This window comes from Poecilia mexicana, unplaced genomic scaffold (genome assembly GCF_051168715.1).
Source record: "Poecilia mexicana isolate PSO_F unplaced genomic scaffold, ASM5116871v1 scaffold_4, whole genome shotgun sequence".
Classification (NCBI taxonomy): Eukaryota; Metazoa; Chordata; class Actinopteri; order Cyprinodontiformes; family Poeciliidae; genus Poecilia; species Poecilia mexicana.
The window spans coordinates 29415291-29441872 of record NW_028263373.1 but is presented as its reverse complement, the minus strand read 5'-3'; the positions used below and the strand labels follow the sequence as shown (position 1 = coordinate 29441872).

The window sequence follows — 26582 nt, the reverse complement described above, 5'->3', positions numbered from 1 at the left end:
TCAACATTTTCATAAAGGTCAGAATATGTGAACGTTTGTGTTTGAGATTCTCAAATTATAAACCTGAATTTTTCGATCAAAGGCGGCACTGATGCAATATAGGTTTTAAGTGTTTCCACTTAAAACTTTTAGTTGTTAGTCTCTTTTAGTTTCTTTTCTTCCGTTTAGTAATATGCTTAAATTCAGCGGGTCGTCTCGTCTGATCCGAGGTCTGATATGTGAGATACTTCATAGAAAAAACTGGTTGTTTTGTACTGTTGTCGTATTTCTTGACATCCTTTTTGTAAAAAAAAAAAGAAAAGAAAAAAAACAAAGTTAAACTAAAACTTCTCGTTGACCCCGCTTTTATTCCAGTCCAATGAAAGTAATGGTTATAGACTGGGTTTGAGGTCACATAAGTGAAAGAAACAAAACTTAGTTCAACACTTGATTTCCTATTGGGCTTAACTTTCGAATTTATTTGGCCCGGACTCTTTCTGTGTGGCGCCCCGTGGTACAAATTTTTTCACTCGTTGGCTCACATTTTTACTAGTGCATAACATGTTGCGTGGGATACATTCATCTGCTGTGACACTGTTGTAAATAAAAATATGACGTGGGTCCTATTTTAGATCCCTTCCCCCCTTCATCCTGTTTTATGAAGTACCAAAAACACGCACAAACCCACCATCTATCCTTCAGCAAAGGCTTCTCGTGTCTTCAGCAGCCATTGTAATGTAATGACTCACTCTAACTTGGAACAGATTATCTAACTGGCTGCAATAAACTGCTTTTTTTAAAAGAAAAAAAAATGTTTAGATCTTGCAGCTTGTTCTATGTGGGGACATTTCTCCAAAGGAATCTATTGTTGTTTTGAACAACAAAAATGTGAAGACGAACTATTATTTCCCTCCTGTTTGCAATTATTATCCGAAGCCAGCAAAGTGCTTGTTTAATTTTCTATATTCCGACAAGAAACCAGAGCTGAAAGCCGTTTAACCGAGCCTCTGAAGTATTCAATCGAAGGCGGCCCCGTGGAACTGGAAAATCTACCAAAAACACATTGAAGGCATTTCTCTTGTCCTCAAAAGTTATTCAGCAACACAGAGAAAACTTTGCATTTCCTGTCATCGCTAAAGCCAGCATCTCCGATCTTTCTGGATTAAGCGCAACATTCAGTTATAGTTTACAGAAGTTGGTGGGAAAAGGATGAGTCTGTAGCAATGAATTACGCGTTCCTCCGTGTCCAGGTGTCACTGCGATGACTTCTTATTCAGCAGAGAGCAGGAATGGGTTTGTGCTGGAAAAAAAAAAAGGAAAAATATGAATGTCCACTGAAACCTAAGAACTGTAAATTGAAACAATGTTTCTCCCAAAGAAATGAATCCAAATCTCTTGGATGGAAATCCAGCATTCCTTCCACACATCTGTACGTTTCGCCTGAAGTGAAGTTTCTGGATCCGAATACTTCCTCTTCAGAGTGAGGCCCGTCCTCGTGTCCTGTGAGATGTTTCATGTTAACCAGAACGGGGGAAGAAATTCTGTTTGCATCTAAAAAAAAAAAAAAAAACTCAGTTGACTTTCTGGGGCCCAAAAACGCGATTTTAACTCCTCAGTTGCTACCCCGGTTTGAGCGTTTTAAAGGTAGGTACAACCCAGGTGTTCTTTAACCTGAGGTTACGAGCTGATGGCTGGAAATTGCCCTGTGGGATTTACGGATGGCAAACAGATTTTATGATTCCATCCAAATTCAGGTCCTAAAGTAACTTTTTGTCTGATCAGCCCACCTCATATCGTCCCAAAAAGTCTTGGGGATCCTCAGGATTCTTGCTCTGGTAGATGTCAAACGTACATTTTTATTCCTTCTGGTCAGTAGTAAGTTTCACCGCGAAACCTGTATGACATATTTGCTCAATCTTGTTCTTGTTTCTTGTTGTTGTTTTGTCTGGCCTGTGGGGTTTCAGGTCTTATTCAGATTTCTTTTGACAACTCCAGGTTTAGTTTGCAGCAGCTTCCCGGTGACCAGAAGCTTCCACAACGGCATAGTCTTAATTGTTAGTCTTTTCCTCGACTGTTTGATGAAGCCTTTAAAGTGAGACGTGGATGTAATGAAGATATTATTGTTTCAGCCGAATGCCAGGTCACAAATTTGTGTAGCTGGTCTGTTGTTTTGGGCGTCATTTGTCCTCCTCTTAACGACTCTTTCGCCTTTTTATTTCAGAGGGCTGGGCGCAGCTTTTTACGCCTCTGTCTCTCTCAGATGTTAGCCTGTGTCCAGTATGATAGTCTATTAGGGTAGAATATGCCATTTCATAGCTGCTCCACCCTCTATTTTAGCCATCATTACCATTTTACAGGCCACAATTTGTGCACGCGGCTCTGCACTCAGATGTGGTTTAAGAGACGTTGTACCGGAACAGTCTGACATGTCCCACCCAAACACCGTGGGAGTGTAAAGTGCCCCTCTTCTTTATTTTGTACAAAAAGTCGGGTATAATGAGGGAGAATGTGTGTGCTAGTCATACTGCTTTAGTTAATGTCCCTTCAAGGTATTGAGGCGGAGGGTTTTTTGGAACACAATAAAACAGCAGAATGCATATGCAACATGTTGAAGTTTGAAGCAAAATGATTAATTCATTTCAGGCTTTTCAGCAAGTAAAAATGTGCAGCCTGAACTTGTGTTCAGGTGTTTTTATGTAGAACAACCTCTTGCTGCAGATGCAGCCGCGAGGCTGTTTGAATATGGAGTTTTGCAAATCTAGAGGATTTTATTGGGATTCACATTGAATAGCAAAACGTTTGGAACAACAGTTTTTAGATCTTGACACGGTTTTCAAAGTCATTTGTAAGATCGGTTGTGTGTTTAGCGTTGCTGTTCTGTTTGGATGCCAAAGACTTTTGCCCAAGTCTTTGGCGTGTAACAGTTTTTTTTTCCAGGACTAACTCGTGTTTTTTTGCTCCATCAACTTCGTCTAACATCTGATGCTGCCGCCACCACCACTGCTGCCAACTGGTAAACATGTTTTACCAGTTCTGTGGTATTTTATCTCAGAAATCGCTTTGTCGTCAACACTTTAGTCATGCACTCTTTGGAGTGCATGACTAAAGATTATCCAGGCTCGTGTAAGACGTAAAATATCCTCTATTGCCTTTGCACTACTTTGCAGTGCTCCATCACTTAAAACGCCAATAAAATGAATTGACATTTGTAGCCGTGTGCACTAAAATGAATGAAACAAATTGTTCCCTGGTTTGACGTAGAGCAAAGCAAATTTAAGCTCTTAAAATTGAAAACAGTCACCTGGGATTTATCTTAAGAATGATTCAGATATGTTGGCCTCTGTTGTTCCTTTTCCCAGCCTCATGTTCCAGAGTATATTTTTAAAAATACATATCTTTGCTTTTCTCTACAGAGCACCACAAAAACAGAAATTAGAGTTTAATTTCAGGTTTTTTTCGGGGGGTCTAGGAGGTGGTTGTGGTTCTTCCAACGTGAAATTAGTCCGACCCATCGGTCAAGGAAAGCAGTAATACCTAAATTAGACAGAAAAACACTGTGAGAGCTGAGAAGGAGGGAAAGTGAATGTTTTCGTAGCCGAGTTCGAGTTGGTGCCTCACATCTGGGCCACAACCTCTTTGTATTATCTGAAATGGAGAAGTTGGACACAGTCATGGACAAAAAAAAAGGAAAAAAAAGGAAAAGAGACGCTAATCTCCCTCAGGCGAACGAGAGAAAACAGTTGAGTCGTGGCAGCGGCCTGTTTAGAACTGGAACGTGTTTGTGTGTGTGCGTGTGTGTGAGTGTGTGTGTATTTGCGATGGACTGCGTGGTGGGTTCAGGGCTCGGTGGAAGGTGCAGCAGTGCTCCCTAGCGTCACCTTTAGGAACTACATGACAAGACGTTGCATCACAATGAAAAACCTGTGTACCAGGAATGGCTTAAAGGAAAAATATTTTCCTCTGTGGATGAGGCAGAGTTCTGCAGAACATCATTAACTCTGTTTTCTGCCAGACGCCTGCATTCCTGGGAATAAAACGTGCTTAAAGAACTCATCATGGAAAAGGAAGGAGAAGTCTGTCACAAAGCCCGAAAAGCCCAGATATTCCTGCATTGTGAAAGTGCTTTGTTCTTACACAATGTTTGTTTTGGATCTTTTCGGATTTCTCGGTTCAATATGAACTAATACAAAACAAATGTGGGACTCGGCCAGAAGACAAACAAGCAGCCGTGTCCCACTGCGACTCGAGACGAGCTCGTTTGTGCCAGACATTTGTACACATGGCCTGACTCAGTAGAATTTCCAGGCAATCTAATTAAAGTCTGTTTTGGTTGACATCGCTGTGCTCTGCAACGCAACGACACAAAATCTTACCAAGTGTTTTTGTTTCTAGTTCAAATGACTCGGTACATTTGTAGTAAGACGACGCTAACCAAGTAAGTTTTTAGCTAGACATAAGAGCTGGTTTTAAGTGAATAATTCCTTGATATTGATGAAAAACCACTAGATTATTTCACTGATAACGTGGGGAAAATGTCTTGTTAGAAATGAAAAAAATCTGCCACTGGAACTAGTAGCTTTTCATCGATATTGAGGAATTATTGACTTAAAACAAACTCTTATATCTTGCTGAAAAGCGACTTCTAAGTTAGTTTTGTCTTCTTTCTAGCATACTGAGATGTTTGCACTAGAAACTGAACCAAAATCACTTGGTAAGACTTTGTGTTGCTGCAGTGTTGTGCATCATTACGTGTGGAAAAGCCCACACGTTTGTGTTCAGCTTGTAACTGTAGCCCAGCATGTTGCTCCGAAGAGCAGCGCAGATGTTCAGATGTCTCGTCTCTGAAAGCAAACAGAACAGAGACGCTTCTCTCCATGGACACGAAGACCGTCAAAATAAAAGCTACCTCCATCCCCCCTCCCCACCTCCTCCCTGACTCTGCCAGCTCTCCCCTTGTTCTGTTCTGTCTGGACGCTCTAGGTTCAGCTCTTTTGCATTCTGTTTGTTTGTGCGTGAGTCTGGACCAGGAGAGGGGCCTTTGAACTAGACAGTTCCTCAGACTGGGGGAGATTTAAAGTCCTGAATAGGATCCATGGAAACGGAGAGAGAAAAGGAGACCCCCCCACCTCCACACCTCTCCTCCCACTGCCATCCTTTTTTTTTCTTTTTTAGCTGTCAACCTTTGATTATTGTTGCTCCTCTCTGTGTGGCAAAGGCTGCAGGGGCCCCCAGGTGAAGACCTTGGGTGACTGAACAGGAGAAACAGACCACAAAGCTTGTGAGCTTTTTCAGCATGCTACACAGAAGGTCAATCATTTTTCCAGAATCTCTGGATAAAACAAGACGTGATGAAAGCACATAAAGGGTAAGCCATTTGTAACAGGGCTGGTAGCCTGGGATGGGTGTAATAGACTCGCAGTAAACTGGAGAATCAAAGTCGGTAGGTCATAAATACATTCTAGTTTCTGTCTGTGACTGAGTGGATGTTGTTTTCCACCGGGCCGAGGCGGCTCCATCGAAGCCACAGGCGTTTAATAGACACAGGCATCGTCCATTTTCTGATTTAAGGGTTTATCGAGGTCTACCGTTCCTACGAGCTAAACTCCTTTTAGAAAGGTGTCAGAGAAATCACTTGTGGCCAGAATTTCCCTTGGCTGAATGGAGAATAGAGTAATGAAGTGTTGCCCCTCCCGCGCCTGTTTCTGCATATTGCTGGTCAGCTGGAGTTACGCTTTTTCTCAAATACAAGACAGCGAATTGGTCTGTTTTGAGACAGTCCACACAGGCAGGGCAGGGCATATATCGTATCATTTATCATTGATCATTTATTGTGATTTTTGTTTTTGTTTGTATGAGAAAAATTCTGATTTACTGTTGTCACGATAAATTCTAATTGATGATGTTTTCAACCCTTCCAAAACTTTCCGTACCGTCTTGTCATGATCGTGTTTCTGTGTGCTTATTTTTGGAGGTTTTTTTTGTGTTCAGTTTCCTTCCTGTGAGTCTCTGTCTCTGCGTCTTCCCCGTTGATATTTTCCCAGGTGTGTCTCGTTCCCTTGATTACCCCTGTGTGTATTTAGTCCCACCTGTTGTCTGTGTTCGTCGTTGGGTCCTTGTCTAATGTATGTCTAACGTTGTCGCACGCACGTTCTCTGCTCTCCAGTGGAACTGTTAAGTCCTGGTCAGCTTCGCTCACTTTTCAGTCTTGTTGTCGGTGCTACCGGTATTTAGCTGTGTGCTAAATTCTCTGCCGTGCCGCCTGGTTTGGATTGTCTGAGCATCTACATCATTAAACACATCATTATTTCATCTACATCCTGGGTCTACTAGCGTCTCTCCTCACCACCTACCCCACACCTTATGACACATCTGCATTGTTAGTTTTACCATCTTCTCCATTGTTTATACAACAAAATTACCAATAAATCTTAATTCATTCGAAAGTGATTTAATGCAGTTACTGTGTGCAGAGTGTTGATACAAATCACATTTTTTTATGTGACTGGTGTCCTAAAGAGGTGTATTACTAATGGGGATGTTTCTCCCCAAGTAATAAATAGTTATTATCGTCACTTTTATTGGTATCACAATAGTACTTCAAAATATTCTTATGAAATTGTAAGTCCATATTGTTCACCCCTACAAACAAGACACAATGCATCTCCTTATTAGGCTTATTGTTACTTTTATTACACTGTGCACAGAAGAATTCAGATTTTAATCTCCAGATAAGCCAAGCTTAAGATTCGCTCACCTCGGTATGTCAGATGCTTAAAACTGAGTGAAACTGAGCTCCTTTCTGTGTAACATGGCTGATAATTATTATAGTGTAATAATTATCTGAATTACTTGGGAGCACACATAAAGCATGGAGACCTCGTTCTTAGATGTTGTGTCAATACTTAAATATGAAAGAAAATAAAACGAGAGAGGGAAATCAGAGTAATGGTAACATCCTCCATCCTGATGCAGCAGAACAGAGTGAAGTCTGTACCTTTGATCCCAATACACATACGCTGTTAAAAACTGGAATGAATCAAAAGCAACAGACACACTTCAAAGATGTGGCACAAAATAAACCTCAATTTCCTCATGTTTAGCCTGCTGGAGCAATAAACCAGCTAATATCTGCTAGCCTACTCTATAAACAGCAGAATGAAATGTGCCATATTCTTCTAAATGTGACTTTGAAAAGTACTGTTACAAGCTGTGTATCAAAACAGAGATTAAAAATATATGGTACGAACAGTATTGCAGCCATACTAATTAATCACCTGGCACGCCGACTGAGTTAAGGAGAAGCAATAATTGAATTTCAAACACCACAGAATGAGTAGAAACGATGTTTTTTTAGAGTTTCTGAAACCACCACGGAGTTTATGACGGGACTTGTTCCAACTCTCCTTACTTCAGCAGAACGCAGTGCAGCTGCGGTTACTCATTAAAGCGTAGAAACTGGTTTGCGAAGTGTCCCGTTCTCAGAACTCCCTGACAGCATTTGATGCAATATTGGAGACCTGCACCGCTATGAGCTTGTTTCCTCTGGGCCACATGTGTTGGCCGCTGCAGAGCAGGCTATGAGCGTGGCTGAAACGAGAAGTCCAGGTGCAGAATTTTACCCTCGGGGAGGAAGTCCTTATTTACTCATATCTGACCTCGACTCTGACCCCCCCATTTTCTTTTCTGCAGGGTTTCTAACCCTTCCACGTTTTCTGCCACCAAAGTGAAAGTTCTACAGAAAATATTGGTTATTGGTAATAAAAAGAACATTATTTTTTTTTAATTATTATTTTGCCCAAATGATTCTGATTCAGACAAAGTTCCTCCATCTACATCAAATAGGTCATCTCACATTTCTTCATATCTGATGTCCAAGCAGCCGCACTTTCTGACAGGTTTAAGGCGATCTTAATCGGATGTCTTTTAAAGTTTTTCTCTGGTCTTTATCCGCTTCTTCACTCAAACCGTAAATGTGTCATTTCTGGTTCAAAAGTTATCAAAGTAGATCAGAGATGGACTATGCTAGAAACTGAGTAGTGTTTGCCTCTTTGGGAGTAGGATTTTAATTTTTTATTATTTCATAAAGGAGACAATACGTGTGAATATGTATGAATATGTCAGACTTTGCCAAAGAGGCTAATTTTCCATCTGTAGTCTCCTAGCAGTTTGATGGGAAGAGTTAAAAAGAATTACAATTAGCATCCATAAAAACATAAATGAATAGTTATAACATAAATAGTTTATAACATATTTCATTGAAAAGCTAACAGTAGTGTAATTTACAGTAAACATTTAAAATAAAATAAAAATTAGTTATTTTTAAAACTACTTTATTTATAAGTAAGATTTTGCTAAAATCCTATTTTCACACAACGGACCTCTCAACAAGACCGCTTTAAAATGTTACGGGAACATAAAAAGAAATGCTCAGTATTGGATATGCTGGTCCACTTTAACCACAAGATGGCACTATAACATTGTTGTTCGTTTTGTTACAGCAGGATTTGCCTTTTTTTTTTTTTTTTTTTTAAATATAAGTTATATATATAAGTTAAATGAAAAATCCAAAACCTCTAATGAACTTCGGTTGCTACACTGCACTATATTTACAAATTTTAATTTAATCCTTTTAGTAAACTCCATGTAGTTTACTATCTGCACTGGCGCTCTTCTCCACCAGGGGGCTCACATGCGCCGCTTTTACTTCATGTATGGCTGTTCCTAAGTTTTCCAGACAGTGAACGGCCCTTGTGTTTGTTTGAATAGCCATTCAGTGTGTATTTTACAAAAATTTTAGGACCAACTTCTGATTATGTAACCCAAACCCTGGGTCTCATGAAAAGAAATGATTTTCTGTTTAGGTTAGGTTTAGTGTTAGGCCTGTAACGATTAGTGTAAGGAAGCTGCATAGAAATGATAGAAGGATGCAATGTGTGTGTATGTGTGTGTGTGTGTGTGTGTGTGTGTGTGTGTGTGTGTGTGTGTGTGTGTGTGTGTGTGTGTGTGTGTGTGTGTGTGTGACCTCTGATCATCCTACAGAGAAGGTATTAGTCAGCAGTGCTTCTTTACCACCAGCTTCTGTGAACAGATTAGAAAAAAAAGAAACGGTGTGAACAGCTTTTTTTTTTTTTTCTAGCGTAGCCCGTTGGTGTCTGACTGGAATTGAGGAGTGATGAAAACTGTCTCTCTCTTGCAAACACACACACACACACAGTTTGCCAGAGTGTGCCCAAGAACCCATTCAAAATCCGAGCATGTTGGACCAGAAACCCCTGGTCTGGCTCTCACACGCCCTCAGTCATCGCAGTGCTAATGACATTCCTTCACACACATGCAGGTATGGATGCTTAGCAGCGCTCCGTAGGGTCAGCCGGGTTCAGGATGGAAACCTCTTTCCTACAGTCTGCCGTAAAAAAAAAAGCACACCTCTCTTACATCCTCGCTCCATTGTGATTTAACAGCTTTGTTATTACAAGCACAAATACTTTTTTTTTTTTCATCTCCAGACAATTTTCAGCCACGTCATAAAATTCTGTCCTACTTATGTAATGCCTTAATATTGCCTTTCTTGCGTAACAAATTCACAGTCAACAAAGCGACATGATAAAATACCTTCTGGCTCCAAAAACTGTAACCGAACACCCCGCCTCCCCACACCCCTCCTGAGTGTTAGCCGTTAATTAAAAGGCTCCTGTTTCACATGGCAGAAAAAGTCCCTGCTGCTAAACACGCGATCTGCTTGTACGCACACGCATGCAGGCGCCCCACATCGATTTCAGCGCACACAAGGGGGAGAGAGGACCATAGGACTTCTTGAGGCGCACTGAACCCACTCAGCCCAGGCAGGCTGCGCTATCTGTCTGAGCGTTGCCATGTCAACTACCTTTTCACCCGCTGTAACACAAATCCCGGCCCGCGCTGATAAGCTCCTTGTGACACACTTTGTGAACTCAGGCAACCTAAATATCTCGCCCAACTTACACTTTCACACACATTTCCTTTGTTGCCGCTATTGCCACACACTTAGAAGGTAGAGCTCATGAATGCAGACCAGGTTTCCCAACTACTTTCATGCCTTGTTTTTATTATATGGTATAATAAAATGACGGGTGATTTTTAAAAGGATTTTCTTTTTGAGTTCTGCCTTGATTCTGTGCTGTAGCCTGATGCTGCGTTCAGCAAAACCATTGTTAGCGTTTCCAGACATAAAATAGTGGGAATTACTGCTTGTTTTGGTGCTAACTACTATGGCCTGCCATGACTTTGCTGGACGATAAATTCTCCCAGAAAGTTATTGCGATAAATCATAATATTGTTGTATTTTTAGACCATTTTCAATGGCAAAATAATGCAAGAACGCGTTCTCGAAGATCAGTGAACTTTAAATGAGCTTTTAACGCTGGGACTGGAAGACATTTTAAATATATAACACAGATGAAACAACAGAGGCGATAAGTACAATTAATCATAAAGTCTTTATCAAAACTGTCCTTCAATTTTGTGTTTTTGGCTAGTTGAGACAAAAGCACCAGACTAAAGACTTTTCTCATCCGGTTTTTGGTAGAAAGAGAGAAAAGAGAAAATTGATAAGTCATGCAAGTGGAAATTATTGAGCTTGTTTTAATTTAGCATTTAGCGATTAATTTATTTTTTGGTTGCCTCAAAAGGTCACCAAAAAATGGTGGCCTTTTTTTTGTCTCTAGAAAGACAAAAAACAAACACACCTGCAGACATATTTTACTCTATTTCAAAGCACAATTAAAAATCCTAAGCATGTATATGTATTTCTATCTGTTGAACCTTTTCACATTTTGTCACATAAACTTCCTTAGTGGAATTTCTGACTCATAATCAGAGCAGCAGGAGCCAGTGTCATTATTTAGCAAATAATGACACTTTGGCACTTTTAATGGATTTTTAATGCAACTTTTAAAGCAACTTTGCACTGAAAAATATTCTCAATCTAAAACTATTGAATCCATAATGAAGTACTGTGCTTATTGTCAACGTAGCACTTTTATTGTTTAAATAACTCTCAAAATAATTTCCTAAGTCGTCAAGAAACAATGCATACTCCAAGGCTTCTTTTATTCCTTCATTGTGTCAATTAAGAAAATAATCATGTACGTTGCAAAAAAAAAAAAGAAAAAAAAAAACCCCACCGAAATCTAGTGCCAACGAACTACAAGAATTTCTGCCGTCTGCTGAAATATTTTCAGCTCATTAGTTTGTTCTGACGGCCTGATGAGCTGCTGACTTGCTGAGTCACAAGAAACAAGGCAGCAAATTCTCCCTCATGCAACTTCCCAGTGTTAATAAAGCAGCGGCTCTGCTTTGTACACAGCTTATAAAAAGTATTCACCGTCTAGATGCTTCCCCCCCACCCCCTCCCTTTTGTTGCTTTTACAAATCAATCGTGATCAACAAAATTTGGCTTTTTTGACAAACAAAAAAAAAACTTCAAAGTGAAAACTTATTTCTATAAAAGAATGACAATTCATTTTTGGACAAAAAAAAAGTCCAAAGTAATCTTAGAAATGCAAGTCCTGCCTCTGTAGTATAATTTAATGCTGGCTGAACATTGCAAAATGGATAAATTAAGACTTTTTTTTTGCGACTGTAACATGTCTTGTAAAGCACACAACTTGCTTCTGACACACACACTGTTTTTGGCGGCGTCTCAGTGCCTAATAACAATTCAGCTTTGACAAAGATCAATGCATACTTGATGGTCCGTGCGGCTATTACATAAGCCATGCAATATTCAGCAGCTGTAATCAACATTTTTTCCATCGACATAGCGCCTTACCAAGGAACACACTGGAACACGAGCCTGTTCAGGGTTTGTTTTTTTTTCTGCACGTATCCCGTCAATATCCAAAGATACTTTGCAGCACTCGTGTACTTTAGCGCCGCTCGGATGTCGTTGCGTAACGACTGGATAATTCACAAGACAGAAGAGCCGACATGTTGCACGTTATGAGCTCTGAGGCGGACCGCCGCAGCATAGAGCCAATGTGGAGAAAAGGAGGCCTCTTTTCCCCTCCACCATGATGTTAGCCCTATTTCTCACACACTTCTTTTCCGTCAGACTCGTCAACCAGCACGAAGGAAGGGACTCGTATTATGTTGCGTGCAAAGATGCAATTTTCTCCGCGTCTGGAATCGGTGGCTTTCGTTTCGCCTTTGGCCTGATTGATCTACCTAACCGCCATGCGCACAGCCACACTGCGACTGTGGAACGTTCTCCTGTTTCCAGAAAAACACACTCGTTGGGAACGGCCTCTCTGCAGTCACAGAGGATCAAAGTCGAACTTGGCGGCTCCGATAATTGGCTTAATGGTTCGGTGCGGCGAGTCAAAACACAAATCTTAAGCAACAATATAAAAGAGCAAATGACTTTGTTTGTTCTGATCAAAAGTAGAACTCAATATGTGCGAAATGGTTCAGTCGATGTGTTATAAAGGTGTTGCATATTTTAAAAAGTTGTGATAAGCACCTTTGATGTCGACTCTGAAGTATATCGTCTTCTACTTTTTAACATTTTGCCACCTTACAGCCACACAGTTCAGTGTATTTAATTGGCTTTGTGTGTGACAGACCAACACAAAGTTAAACGTGTTGCAAGCATTTCATATGAGTAACTAGTTTGTAGAAGCAGCTTTCTCTCCAATTATAGCTAAAGGTGTTTTTGACCACCAGCTTTGCGTCTCTAGAGACAAAAATATTTTGATCATTTAATTAAAAAAAGCTGTTCTTGGTCTTCATGATGTCGTTTGCTCACTGATCTTCTCTGAGCCTTTCGCAGAACATCATCAAAGACTATACACAGTTTTTAGAGTTTTGTTTGCAGCACATTCAGGAACGCATGCATGTTATTCACTTCCTATTTTACATTACGTTGTGCTGGTTCATCACAGAAAATCCCATTCAAATATATCACTGGTGATAAAGCAGGTTTACCGGAGAATGTCGAGTTTATTTGTTGCACATTTCTGCAACAGGGCAGTTGGAAAAATGCTTTACACCATAAAAACATCACAATAATTATGAAACGAGCAATAAACGTTACATTTTGTCCAACGCCATCGTCGGAATTATAAAGCAAGTACATATCAAGTATATTGATCAATTTTTCACCTGCTACTAATTGAATGCAGCTGCAAACAGCTGGTTTTTCACCTTGTATCACGTGTGTTCTGTTCTGGCACGTGTGTGGGTGTGCGTGCGTGTGTGTGGGTGTTGAAAAGTCATTTAGACGGATGAGAAAATTATCAGATAACACCTTTTAATTTATGGCATATAGATGAAGTGGCAACGTAACACTTTTTGACACACTTTCTAAAATTAGGCCCACATCCCAGCATTCTTTGTCAGTCATTTACTGCACCATCAAACAGAAGAAATTACTCCCCTCTGGCAGCAGAAAGGTGTTTCCCCCTGACAGCCTCCCTGCCGAGCCGCTGCTTGGTTCACATTTGCACGTCCATCCTACTTATATGAAAACGCAGAGGCTGATAAACATGCGCATCCCTTTGCCTTGTTTCCCCCTCTCCCCACCACGGCTGTGAAGTACGTGGCCTTCTTTAACCATAACTCTGTTCTACCAGATCTCGCAGAACACCGACCACCCACCCACCCGACCGCCATGCAGGTCCGCCGGCCGCCGAGTCAGCCGTCTTGACGTTTGCCATGCTGGCATACTGAACCTGCTGTGTGTACATGAGGAGGCTCCTGTCGCTTTGCATTTCGACCCATTCGCACCCGCACATCCTTTGCTGGACTCAGCAAGCTGTCTGATCAGAGAGAGATGCTGTGGCTCCTTGACGCCCTGAGGTGTTTGTGGTGGGCTGCTGGGGGGGCGATAAACACTTTGAGCCTCATTGTTCTTCACTTCCTGTGGAGTCTGTGAAGCAGCCCCAGATTAACGGGTCTTGTGTTTTCTCTTAAGCGGGCCACTGCGGCGAACATTAAGCCTCAACGCTGGAATTAAAGCAATCGTGCAGCCAGCTGTCTTTTTCTGATTGTTCTTGTCAGTGAATATCTGTACCACTAAACGTATGGACCGTTAAGTTTTGTTCTTTCTCTGTCAAAAAAAAAGAAAGAACAAACACAATGAGAATGTATTTAAATGAAAGCTGATTTTTCTTTGTTATTCTAAACAAAAGATCACAATCAGTTCAGGTTTCACATTTTGGATCACTACACATTACTTTTTCAAATTTAAATTTAGTAATTCAGGTCTTTATTTGGTCATTTTCTATAATCTAAATACATAAATTGTAAATTGGTTCTTAAAGCATCTTCACATTTATGTGCACTCGTTTATTTGTTTTTATGTTGGGGACCAATCAGAAGGAAAGTTTTTGGTTTTCTCTTGACGGGGAAAAAAAAAATCCTGGGGTCATAGTGATGACATTTCATATTTCATGTGGTCTCAATTTTTTGGAGGCATAATTGTCTGATTTAAGAAGGCCATTTTTGTTAAGTAAACTTAATAACCTTAGAGCTTTTTGGCTATTTATTCTATTTCATAATGACACATCTATATCAGGGGGCTTTTATTTCACTGTTATTCTCCTAGTCTTTTTTCCTACATGTCTTACATTTGTCAGACAGACGGATCAACAGCAACAGCAAAAAGGAATCTGGTGAGAGAGCAGCCAGTCTTTTTTTTTTTTTTTGTCTATGCTGATTATTTTTGCTGTTACTTAGAAAAAATAAAGCTCAGAAAGAAGCAGAAGCAACATTTGACTTTGTTTTTAAAGGGGCAGTGTTATGTAAAATCGACTTTTTTCAGATTTACATCATATAAATGTAAACCATGTTATGCATGTTTGAGGAACCCTTTAATCTCTCAAAGTAAAACTTAGTCGACATCAATTAACATCTTTGCGTCTCATGCAGTAACCTCTAAGACAGAATCAAATGTTTTGTGATGCTTTCTATGTGCGTTCTCCATGTGAGGAACCAACTGTGTGGAAGCAGCCGCCATATGAATCACATCATGACAGGCAGCATCGTATATAGGAAAGGGGGCCCGATAATCACTTCGCTCTAACCCACCACATCCGTCTCCTCTCTTTCATCCTCAGAAACAGCAGCAGAGAGCTTTTCCTCCCCAGCATTCCTCAGGATTTCACAGATTCATCCGCGTTTCTCTCTCTCTCTGTCTGTCTTTGCGTGTCTCCAAACCATCACACAGTATCATACCTTTCCCAGACCAGAATAGCGTCTCTGATCAGGTTTCAAAATATGCTCGGATATTTATAAGTAGTCTCATTCCCTGCATTCCTGCTCTGAGAGCGGAGTGATTGTTTTCGATTGTTGGGTCATGGGGGCGGAGGGGGGTTGCCGTCACGGTGTTTGGAGGGTTGTTGAGGTAACCGACTGTGTTTTTTTTCCTAATCCAATGTTCCCTGTGTGTTCTTCTGCAGCAGAGACCTTATTTCCTGTGAGCAGAACAGTGTGGCAGTGATAATAGACAGACATGCTCGGATCTTTGTTCTTTTTTCTACCCGCCGCTCCCCTCCGTACATTCTATTCCTCATTGTTTCAGCGAGGCTCTGCTGAAAACAAAAAACACCCGGTGAACGACAAAACGAGACCAAATCTGCCTCATGTGGGGAATTGTATTCCTGAGATTTACCAAATATGTCAGCTGTGGTTTGTTTTGAGCAATCCTCCCATTTTAGCTGTTTGTGTGCTCTTTGCCACGGGGTTTGCTTGCTTGTCAGATCAGTCCTATAACCTTTGGCCACCATGGAAATGGAAATGTGGAAACAAATTAATGTCGGAACCAACGGAGGCATTACTTTCCATATAAGACGTCAAACTTGTAACAAGCTGGAAGGCTGAGAGGTGCAGTGAGCTGCCAGATGAACTTATTTGATTGGCAGGTTTATTTTTATGGTCTGCAATATGATTGCGAATAGTTTGTTTGGTTCCTCTTTTAAGCAATTATAGCAATGAATGAATGCTCAAGTAGCAAAACAGCTACTACCACATACGTGTCAAAATCTTATTTTGATCACACGTAATCTGACTCCACCTTGTGCTGCTTCTATTTTTTCTTTCAAAGGAAATCAATAAAAACAAATATTTGTATCAGACACTGGACAAGAAATCGGTCCTGTCCAGCTTCGAAATGAAAACAAACGTGGTTTGGTTTGTTCGGTATAGCACCAGTCGATAAAATGAAGACTACGTTGCTCTGTTTTATAGGTTTCCACCGCCGTCTGTCATATTGTTTCGGCTGAACGTTAACTCAGACATTTTACAATTTCTGCGTTTAGGTAGGCGTCTGCATTATTAATAGATACTTAATACTTAATTTCTTAAGTATTTTGAGTTTTGAAAATCCAGTAAAGAAGCGTTTTGACTCACACACACAGTGTGACGTCACCTCTGCTCCAAATGTAATAACTGACTATGACTCACTTCAGGCAGGCTTGGAAAAAAGATGTCTTTAGTGTTGTTCTTATATCTTCTTATGTTATGCTGTATTTTGTTTGATCCGAGGAGACGAGCTTGTTGGTCCACTGACCTGAATTACGTTGGATAGAAAAAAACTGGTTAGCCTCTCTTTTGTAATCAGAGTAATAATCCGTCTGCATTACTGTACCTGGCTGCTGTTTGGCAGCATTTCTCATGAACAATCGACATTAGTCATTCTGGTGACATCATAGCTGACCCACCTGGTTGATCAGTTTCTTAGACTGACTGCTCAAATCTTTTAAGTTGCAGCAGCAGGTCCTCCACAGCTCCTTCGTTTATTTTCAGCCCCCTCTCCATTTGTGTTTATTAGTCACACATTCCTCCCGGCTCCTCTGGTTGGTTGCTTCCACCTTCGGAGCATCACAGGTTACACTCACACCTTGCTTAGTTACCACTGCTCACCCCCGGCTCTGTTAGAGCCAATTAGGAGAACCCTCATTCAGACGCGGCTCCCTGCACTCTTATGTCGGGGCTTTGTGTCAAGTCCGAGCTAAATGTTCTTCTCTGTAATCTTTTGGTCTCTTAGCAGCACAGCGAACCGAGTCAGTGTGCAAACACGTGGCGCCGTGTTGTTTCTGGAAGAGAATGGGTAGATGAAAATAGAAGCTGCACTCAGGCCTGTGAAGGGCCGTTCAAGTGACTTTCACATTTCCCATCGCGAGCACCAGACTCACAAAGGCTCTAATCACGTTAAGAGGAGGAATTATACCAGAAAACAAGTCGGGCGGGCCTTTCAGCTAGCGCTTATTATTTACCCAAATAGAAGGAACCGGAACTGTGCTCACACGAGTGGGGAGACATCAGATTGCGGAGCGGTGCCGGTAAGCGAAGCGGTGTGGCAGCGCCACGTGACGCAGCTTTGGACGCAGGTGGTTCGGCTTCACGGCCAAGTTAGATGTTCGCAGATCAGCACCTGGTGCCGCTCCCCTCCCCCATCCACAGCCCAACGCAACGCCACGATCAACATCCAAAACCGCAGACTCTGTCGGGACGGAGGGGGTGCAGGGAGGAGGAGGCCTGCAACCACCGGCCCCGGCGCAGACCCACACCCAGCCGGGAACCTGCACTGCATGCCTTGGCAGCAAGTCATCCGGCTCGCCACTGCAGACACACATCTGCACTCAGACAAGACCTGCCCTGCTCCCTTTGCTGGGCCTTTAAATCTCAGGAACACCCACTGCAGCCCATTAAAATGCCGTGAGCAACCCAGTTTAGTAAACCTAGCTCAGAAAACATTCTTCATTTTAAACGTATGTTAACTATTTTCAGTTTTAGTTTGTTTTCTTTGTTGGGTTTTCTTTTTTGGATGCTTGCGCCTCTGACTCCTGCGGTAAGATAAGACCCGCATCCGAGTGAATCATCACTTTATAGGCTCTGTTGTGCTTCCCAAAAGTTTTACATCCCATCTGGGCCAAGACATTACAGCAAGCCAGACACTTCAGATTCCCGAAGACAGAATCTTAAAACAAAATCCTCGCGGTGCTTAATGTAATATTTACTATGAAAGCAGGAGGAATAACTTAAACTCTAAGACCTGACAAAGCAAAGCTACTCAGTCCGTGTTACCAAACGCCATTGACAGTGAGGTACTCACCATGTGTCGTAATAACCCAAATTAACCAAGGATTTCTGCAGTTTTCAGGTTTGTGAGAGTTAATTTAGCATGACTGCCTTTAACCTCCAGCACTTCTCATTGCAGTGCGTCACAGTTTATAGTAATCCAGTGATGATGGCAGGATATTTCCTTTGCATGTTCTCATTTCAGACCTCACATACTACTTATGTACAGCATCTGAGTCTAGCTTTGCTTCTTCACATCCATATATGATTGCAGAAGTAATATCTAGCTCAATTAAGAGGTTAAAGCAGGCTGGAATACAACGTCGCTGAGATTATCAAATGTATTCAATGTTTTATAGTACACAGTAATTTGCAAAAGAACTTTAAATCTCTTATTTGGGGCTGGGCAATAAATCAGTAAACACACGAATGATACCAAAAGTTAATACGTCTGATACCAGAACTGCACAGCATTCTGGGGGATGTAGGCAGAGGAAAGGCTTTAGCTTTCCTCAACAGTTTCAGGTTTCGCCAACAGGCGCCTCATAACTCGTAGTATTTCAGATATTTAAAACAAAAAATGTAATCGATAACAACTGACGGGGAACGTTTATATCGTGGTGCGTTTTTCAGCCATATCATCAACTGTATCTACCACTTTTAAGGTTTTGTCACGTACAAAACTAAAGGTGCTTTTTTTCATTTTTTTTTCATGACATACCAAAAACAAATTGCATAATTGTGAACTCTCTTCAAATAAAAATCTGCTGAATAAAGAACTTGAAGACGCTTTGATCCAAACTATTATCATATTGTTTGGTGAACCGCCCCCAGAGTTTAAAGTCTTTTAAGGGTCTTCGTCCAGGGAATGCCCCGTTGTTACCTCCCATTGAGTCTCAGCAGCTCCTCTGTCCCCGCTGAAGGAAAGCACGGTGTGAGTTCAGTACCACACACAACATTTTGAGTGCAGGCCAACGTTTTGATCTCGTCTGAGCAGAGGAACATTTCCCTCATGTTTGCAGTCTCACCCTACATGGCTGAAGGCAAACGAGTCTTGTTGTGTCTTTCTTTCAACAGTTTCTCTTCGCTAAAGGCTAGACTTAGGGAACTGTTGGCATAACTAATAGTTTCCCTGTCAAAACATTCTCCTACCTTCTGTCAGTTACACTGGATTTTATTTTGGGGTTTCATAATACGAGGTACTGAATGCAAATTCGCCCCACTGTTTTCAGAATTTTTTTAAATGAGAAAACTATATATTATTTTCCTTCTACTCCACAAATATATGCTACTCTAAGTTGCAGTGTCACAAAGAAATTCATTGTAGTTTCAGTTTTTTTTTTTACATTTAGTGATAATACTTTTTTACGCTCCGTTCGGCTGGGCTGTGCAAGTTTGAGATTTGAGTTCTAGCTTTTGTACGTCATTTCTCTTCCCCCCCCCATGAGCAAAGTGTCTGATGTTGATATCAAAGCTGTGGGATGGTGGATGAATCCAGAGTTTTGACATAAACCTGCAGCTTTTCTCTTTATATCGGCCCTTATCGTTTCAGCTCAGTGGTTTGGTGTCCAGCTTCACTGTTTTGATCCACGCGGATGCTTCTGAGTTTCTCTCTCTCTCTCTTTTTTTTTTTTTTGAAAACCACATGCAGCTGTTTTTATCCCCCCCTGAAAAGCAAAGCCTTATCACACTGAGGCTGAAGCCAAAGCTCTGCATACCAACTTTGCGTGAGTAGACTTGGCAGAAAGGGCCTGGTTTCATTCCCGGCTATTCTGTTTGCAGTTTATCATTTGGCGTTTGTTGCCTGCGCTGTCACGATCAAGTGAAGGCGAGTAGGTCCAACTTTCTGAAGAAAGGCTCAGAGTGACACCACCTGCTGAGCCATTCAGTTGGCAGCGCGCTGGAGTCGCTTTAATGCAGGGTTTTCCAACACAGTCTGGAAAAGTATGTCATTTCATACAAGTAACTTCCAAGTATGGAAAAAGAAAACACAGTACGGAAAATATTTGTGTTTCCAGACTTTATTCCGTGTCCCAGGGCGCAGCAGTCTTTTTAATTCAAAGAGCCACTTTCACCATGTTGCTCTCTCAGACTACAAACAAGTTATATTTTTACAAGTGTGTGCAAAATGAAGTGTTTTATTGCAAAACGTAGGGAAATGAACCCTTAATTAAATTATTTTGCCAAATTTTTGAGCAAAATCAATCATGTATCTTTTAATAAGGGAATAATAATAAGAAGAAGAACTTTTCTATTTGTAGAATAAGGCAACCTGAGTGATCCCTTCTATATATATGAGAAATGAAAAGGGACAATTTGCCCACTTTACAATCTTAAGCACACAGTTTGAACTGCAGAATTGGTGCCTTTGTGTTGCGATATTTTATGCAGATAATGCATGAAAACATGCAAAGAACTGCTAAATCCACCCTTTCTTACTGTCCTTACAATTAAAAACTTGCATTTGTTTTACAAGAGCCGCAGCAAAGGAGCCATATGTAAGTATGGAAAAATAAAATGGTGTGGAAAATCTGTTTCTAGATCATTTCTTATCGTGTGAAATCATAAAAAATATGGGTGAATTATTTTCTTTTTAAGAGGAAAACTTGCCATATGCTTGCAACACAACATAAAAGCTTGTAGTTTTACAGTTTTGCTCTTTAATGGTCCGGTCCATAACGATCAGTCAGAACATGTAGAATAATCTGCAGCACTTCTAAAAACAACAACGTTCTCTGCAGAGAAATTGTCAGTCATCCATGCGTCCACACACACACACACACACACACTCACCCAGCCCTGCATGGAGTCATGGCTGTTCCTGGGGGTTTTGTGCAGGTCTGGTGTTCTCACAACATGTTTGTGGCTGCATGTTTTATAATACAGTTATAGCAAAGCAGCATTTATTTTAGACAGAAAGGCCCAGTGAGATGCTGCAATTCTTAGAATGCAATCTAGATATTGACTGGTATTATTTTAGTCCATGGAGTCTTTACCTTTACCTTTCATGATGTGAAGGTAGCCTGGCTTGTTTAGTGATTAAAACAGAAGAGCAGGACACATTTCCTTCCTCCATTTTTTTTTTTTTTTTTTTTTTTTGGACACCCATGTGTTGGAGGAGGACGTCCTTCTCTCCCTGGCTTTGCATCTTTCTGTCCTCATGTTCCCTGTCTGTCTCGCCGTCTGTTTTTTTCTTGTGCCTCCCTTTCTATTACCCCATCTTCTCTCTTAACATCGCCACTGTCTTTTTCTGGCTAATTTCACAATCTTCTCTTATCTGTCCACTTCTTTAGAAAAATGGGAACATTACCATTCAATTATATGGCAGCGGAAATAAAGGAGCCCTTGTCCTCAAACGTCCGTGTATTTACCTTGGTAATTGGTTTCAGTGCACACCCAGCTGAGGAAATGGCCCACAAAAGGCATAGTGTTGCATAATGTGGCCTCTTGTTTCTCCAAATCCTGATGTTTTGTCAAAAAAATATTTTTTTTCTCCCTCTGGCCACTTTTAAGCAGTATGAAGTGAGTCTGACTCACATTAACTTTTGATGCAGGCTATTGTTTTTTCATCTAAAACTCTGAATAAGTTTAGAATAAAGCCTGATATCTTGTTTTGTGCTTTAGGTTGTGCAGCCGCAGAGGAACTGACCACAGAAAGAGCCCATTCTGCAGTGGGGAAGATGTTTGAGACCCTCCGAGGTTTGAGCCACATGAGAGACCACCTGAAGCAGCTGCGCTCCGTCTACACTGCAAGTGACGGAGTCCACCAGGTCACTTTCATTGTCCTAGTTTAGGAGGCATTTTTATTATTTATATATTTCCATTGATATTATTATTATTATTATTGTTACTACGACTTGCATTTTATTTTTTGACATGGTTGAAGTAATACATGTAACTGGGATACTAACGCAGAATTTTGCAATGACAACATTAATAACAGTTGATCTACAATTTTTAATTCTTTCTTTTTCTTGACCACAAACTCCCCAACACTTTTTGTGAGCTTAATTATAACTGGGCTCTTGACGTTGTATGCATGCATTTTAAAATACATTATTCTACCAAGCGCTGCACCCAAACAGTTCTTTGTGACTGCAAAATTACAAACATTAATTCTGCAACAATTATTTGTTACATTGTGAAGCTCTACTTTACATATTTGTCACAGCAACACTAAATTTTATCTTCATAAAGTTATCAAAAGCCACAAGGTGTGCAGGATCCGATTGGCTGGCCTGGTCACAAGATAGTTGGTTTGCAGCAGCCAGAAGGGTTTTAAACTACTTAGGAGTTTAATTTGTTGCCCGTCTTAAGTCATCACATCAAAAACTTAGTAAATTAAACTTTTGGGGGCTTGTCCAGGATCCCAAAAATCCCAATGTTTTTCATTTTTTTCATAACCCTTTTATAGTATTCATTATGCAAAAAAAAAACAAAAAACTTTAGATTTTTTTTGCATAATGAATTGTTAATTCTACTGGTTTCATGCCTAAAGACATGTTGCACCTGTAACTTTTAACATGTGAAGGTAAAGGTAAATATTTCAGTTTTTACTAGGATAGGTTTATATATATATATATATATATATATATATATATATATATATATATATATATATATATATATATATATATGAGAAAGCTGTATTAATTTGGTCAAAAGGACAACTTTCAATTATTGACATGAGTCTATCAAAGTATAGAGGGCAACTCAATAGAAGAAAAGTGCCTACAAATGTCCAGATGTCAAAAAATATTAAATATTTATAAAAAATGGACAGGATTTTATGTGTAAGAGACGCATAGAGGAAGACCATTTTAAATTTTAACTGTATCTTTTCTGACAACATAACTGAAAAGATAGAAATTGTGTATTTTAACTTTGGCCTATGCTATCCCCTTTTACCATGAAAGAGAATATGACTGTGTTTCTAATTATCAAGAAGTTGAATTACTTAATTGCGCTACTCGGTGACAGTCTCGCTACATTTGAACGACAATGAAAAGCAAGATAATTATTTCACATTACATATCAGCATCTTACTGACGCAAATGTGCAGCCATCCTTCTGCCAGGAGAGATCTGTTCATCCGTATTTCAGAGGAATTATGGAAATGACTTGATGTGAAAGGAGAACAGCGTGATATCTACCAGCTACTGCCTGTTCTGGAGAAGCATCAGAGATCCATCAGCCTCTCCCAGCTGGGCTCCTCTTTGATCCAGATGACTGTCAATCTTCCGCTCTCTTTTATGTGCAAAGGTCCCATTTTCCTGGAAGTGCTGATAAAAGGTTTTTGTGAGAAGAGAAAAAGTCAAGTTGTTCTAGGTCACCAAAATGTGTGTTTTTTTTATTATTATTATTTTAGTACAGTTAAATGAGGCTGTCAGCAGAAAGGCAGTAAAGGACTCTCCAGTGTCATTACTTTCTATGTTTGTCTGAATAAATCCCATCTCAAAAGACATGGGATGTCACTTGTTCACGTTATGCTAGTATTGTTCCTAAAAACTTACAGAAATCATTTTATTTTTGAGGAACTCTAAATTTCAACCTCATCAGATGTTCAGCAAAACTATTTATTGTTTAACTTTGGCTTTAGGTCTGATTCACTCATGTAGAGACATGCCGGGTGTGAGATTCGTATTTATATGAAAATGTACAATTACAACAGAAAATATGATCTCGCTGCTTTTATATTTAAAATAAAAATGCAACAATAAGTCTTCCTGGTGCTGAAATGGTATGATATGTTGACATTTTCAGTAATGATGAAGCTTTTCATGTCTTTATTATTTTGTTTTTGATGCATAAAGTTTAGCCGAAATATAAAAATAAATAAATAAATAAACACCCAAAACATTTTTCAAATACTTATTATCCAATCCTTTTGTCCAATTCGGTATTGTTAAAATTAAATCTTCTTTGTGCTCAAGATTCACCTGTGGAGTAGCTCAGTGCTTGGTCCTCCGTTGGTTTGAATCTTACCTAAAGATGAGGGATTTCTTTTTGTCAATAGGTTCTCATCAGTCACATTTGGGGCACCCCAAGGTTCAAATCCTGGGACCCCTCCTTTTTAATATCTGCTCACTAGCTCCAATTATAGCAAGAAATAAGATTAGTTACCAAAACTACGCAGTGACTCAGCTCAATTTGTTGGGTTTCCCAACATATCGAAAACGTTTTACTCATTTGAATGAAAAACTGAACTGGACTGCTCTTCCATCAGACTCTCTAAAATCCTCTCTCGTCCCCCTTCTGATTCGTAGCTTGAGCTTCGGCGAGTTCTCTTCACTACATTTAGATTCTTTAAACGCACCGAGCTGCTGCCACGTGATTGGCTGATTCGATGTTAGAAAGGAGTAAGACTGGCGTGTGCGTATTTATTTATGTGGCGATTAGTGTTATATAAATAAATATGGAAGCTGCTTCATCAGAAAGATTTCAAAGTAAACACACAACATTAATGAGGACATGGCAGCTCATCTGTTGGCACTAATTATGCCGCCGATTGTTGGAGTCATAATTCGAGTCATGCCGGCAGAGAGCAGGATCTGGACTGCGTTCCAAGAAAAGGAGAAGCTAAATTAGCTCCAAGTGGTCAGAGCTGAGACAGAATGAGTCTGAACCAATAAAGCGAGCTCTCCAGAGAGAGACGGGGCGCCTAATTCTCCTGCTGGTGTAAGAGCCGCGGTTAGGTTTAGCAAGAAAAGACACAAGAGTTGCATAAGAGAACCAAACCTTGATTTGATCAGCCATGTCGTTTTTTTGAAGTAGGAATTTCGAGGTCAAAGCGCAAACTAAAATTTGTTGCTACTCGCTGCTTTGTTGACGAGTTTGTAAGAAGAGAGTCAAACAAACTGATGCTTATTAAGCTACCGAGCGGCGTGCACAGCAAAGCTAACTCATCCACTCCAAACCGCGTGTCCAATCTGAAAAATGATACCAAAAAAAACAAAGAAAATCTTGGCACATTTTTCAAGAACAAATCAGAACAGGACTGATTATGTCTTGTACTGGATTCCTACCAAAGACATTCCATTCAGATATTTCTCACTGTTTGTATCAGTGTCAGACTTGGTTGTTATGAACCATTATTTTTGTTTCTCCACCGAGACACCGCTAACCCCCCACCCCGCTCCCCGCCGCCCCACAGCCGGTGGGAGAACTTGATACTCATTTTTTTTTTTCTTCTGCGCGTTTTAACATGCATGTTTGTTTTCAGAGGGATATTTAGGCCGCGTCACTAAGCTGTGAGTAATTCTGATGATGTTGTTGGTCCTGTGGGTGTTTCAGGCGACGGTTTAATTGGACTGCTTTTAGCTTTGTGAATATCCGATGAAAAAGGAAAGGTGCGCGGCCGAAGGCTCGACCTGTTTATGGCTGGCGTTGCGTATGCGCATGCAATGAGTCATTACTTTGTTTACTCCAAAATCGGCTTCTGGACTCTGACCTATCGGTGGAGGCATATGTTAGTTTAGGCAACTGAGATCGCAGAATTTCCCAAATCCTAATTTGGGGGTTTGTTGGAATAAGAAAAAAGTGTGTGTGTGGGGGGGGGGGAGCCATCTGCGTATATTAAGATTTATACGACTTTATATCTGTAGGCGTGCTTGAATCAACAGTTTGGTGAATGTGCTCACATCCTTTTTTTTTAATGAGGTGCGATTGAAAAAGGTCGGTCAAGATTTAATTCGGCTTTTGGCACAAAGCCCCTGACGTGTCACCGAGCCTCAGCCTCATCCAGAGTAAGAATGTGTCCAGTGTTCCAGGCCAGCATGTTTATATAAAGATGTCTGCTATTTCGAGCTCTGCCAGGTCTTATCTGGCTCTTTATTGTTCTCTGAGACAGCAAACTTCACTCTCGTAAAAAAAAAAAAAAGCCCGCTTTGAATTCTTGATCCGTCAGCTTTAAGGGCTATAAATGGTACATTTTGTCCTGAGTAGCTGGGTGGGAAAAAAAAGAAGTGAGTCCTTATTAGTGCTGAATGTTTTTTTTTTTTTTTACCATTTGGAGGTAACCCATTAAGAGCATGAGATGGCATTTAATGGGAGGTTAGCTGAGGTTCTGCTTTTCAGCTCTACTGAGAGCACGTATGTATTTAAACTGTGTCGGGCTGAATGAACGAAGAAATACGTAGAGAAGGTTTTTGAACCAAGGTGACTGAAAAAAATATGTAAAAGCTGCTTTATGGGAATCTCTAAAACTCGGCGTTTCAGATAATGGTGCCGATATGTTTGCAAAAACTTCCTGTAAGTTTTGTCTGCTTGCGTACGATGCTAGAACGACCTTAGTGTCTCTAACAATAATGAAAATAAAGTTTGTGCTGTTTCAATTTTTGCTCATAAGTGTTGATTCTTGACCTTCCTCTCATATGGAACAATGATTATAAATGTTATTTCGTAACACAGTGACCACCAAAGACAGAAGCAGTGATTGTACTGTAGAGTTCAAGTGTTTAAAACTGTGACTGCTAGGTTTAGTGAAAAACATAATCTCTGATCTGGTTTTGACCAGTTTTCTCAAAGCTGTTTGTCCAGAATTCATA

The 26582-nt window shown here is 40.4% G+C and overlaps 1 protein-coding gene across 1 annotated transcript in view; it reads left to right on the top strand.

Moving 5' to 3' along the window:
- The window catches only part of scfd2 (sec1 family domain containing 2), a 129040-nt gene that overhangs the window by 81900 nt on the left and 20558 nt on the right, over positions 1–26582 (top strand). The window contains exon 6 of the mRNA XM_088005170.1: positions 21661–21806. Coding sequence (XP_087861296.1) covers positions 21661–21806 — 146 coding nt within the window. The remainder of the gene's footprint in view (positions 1–21660; positions 21807–26582) is intronic.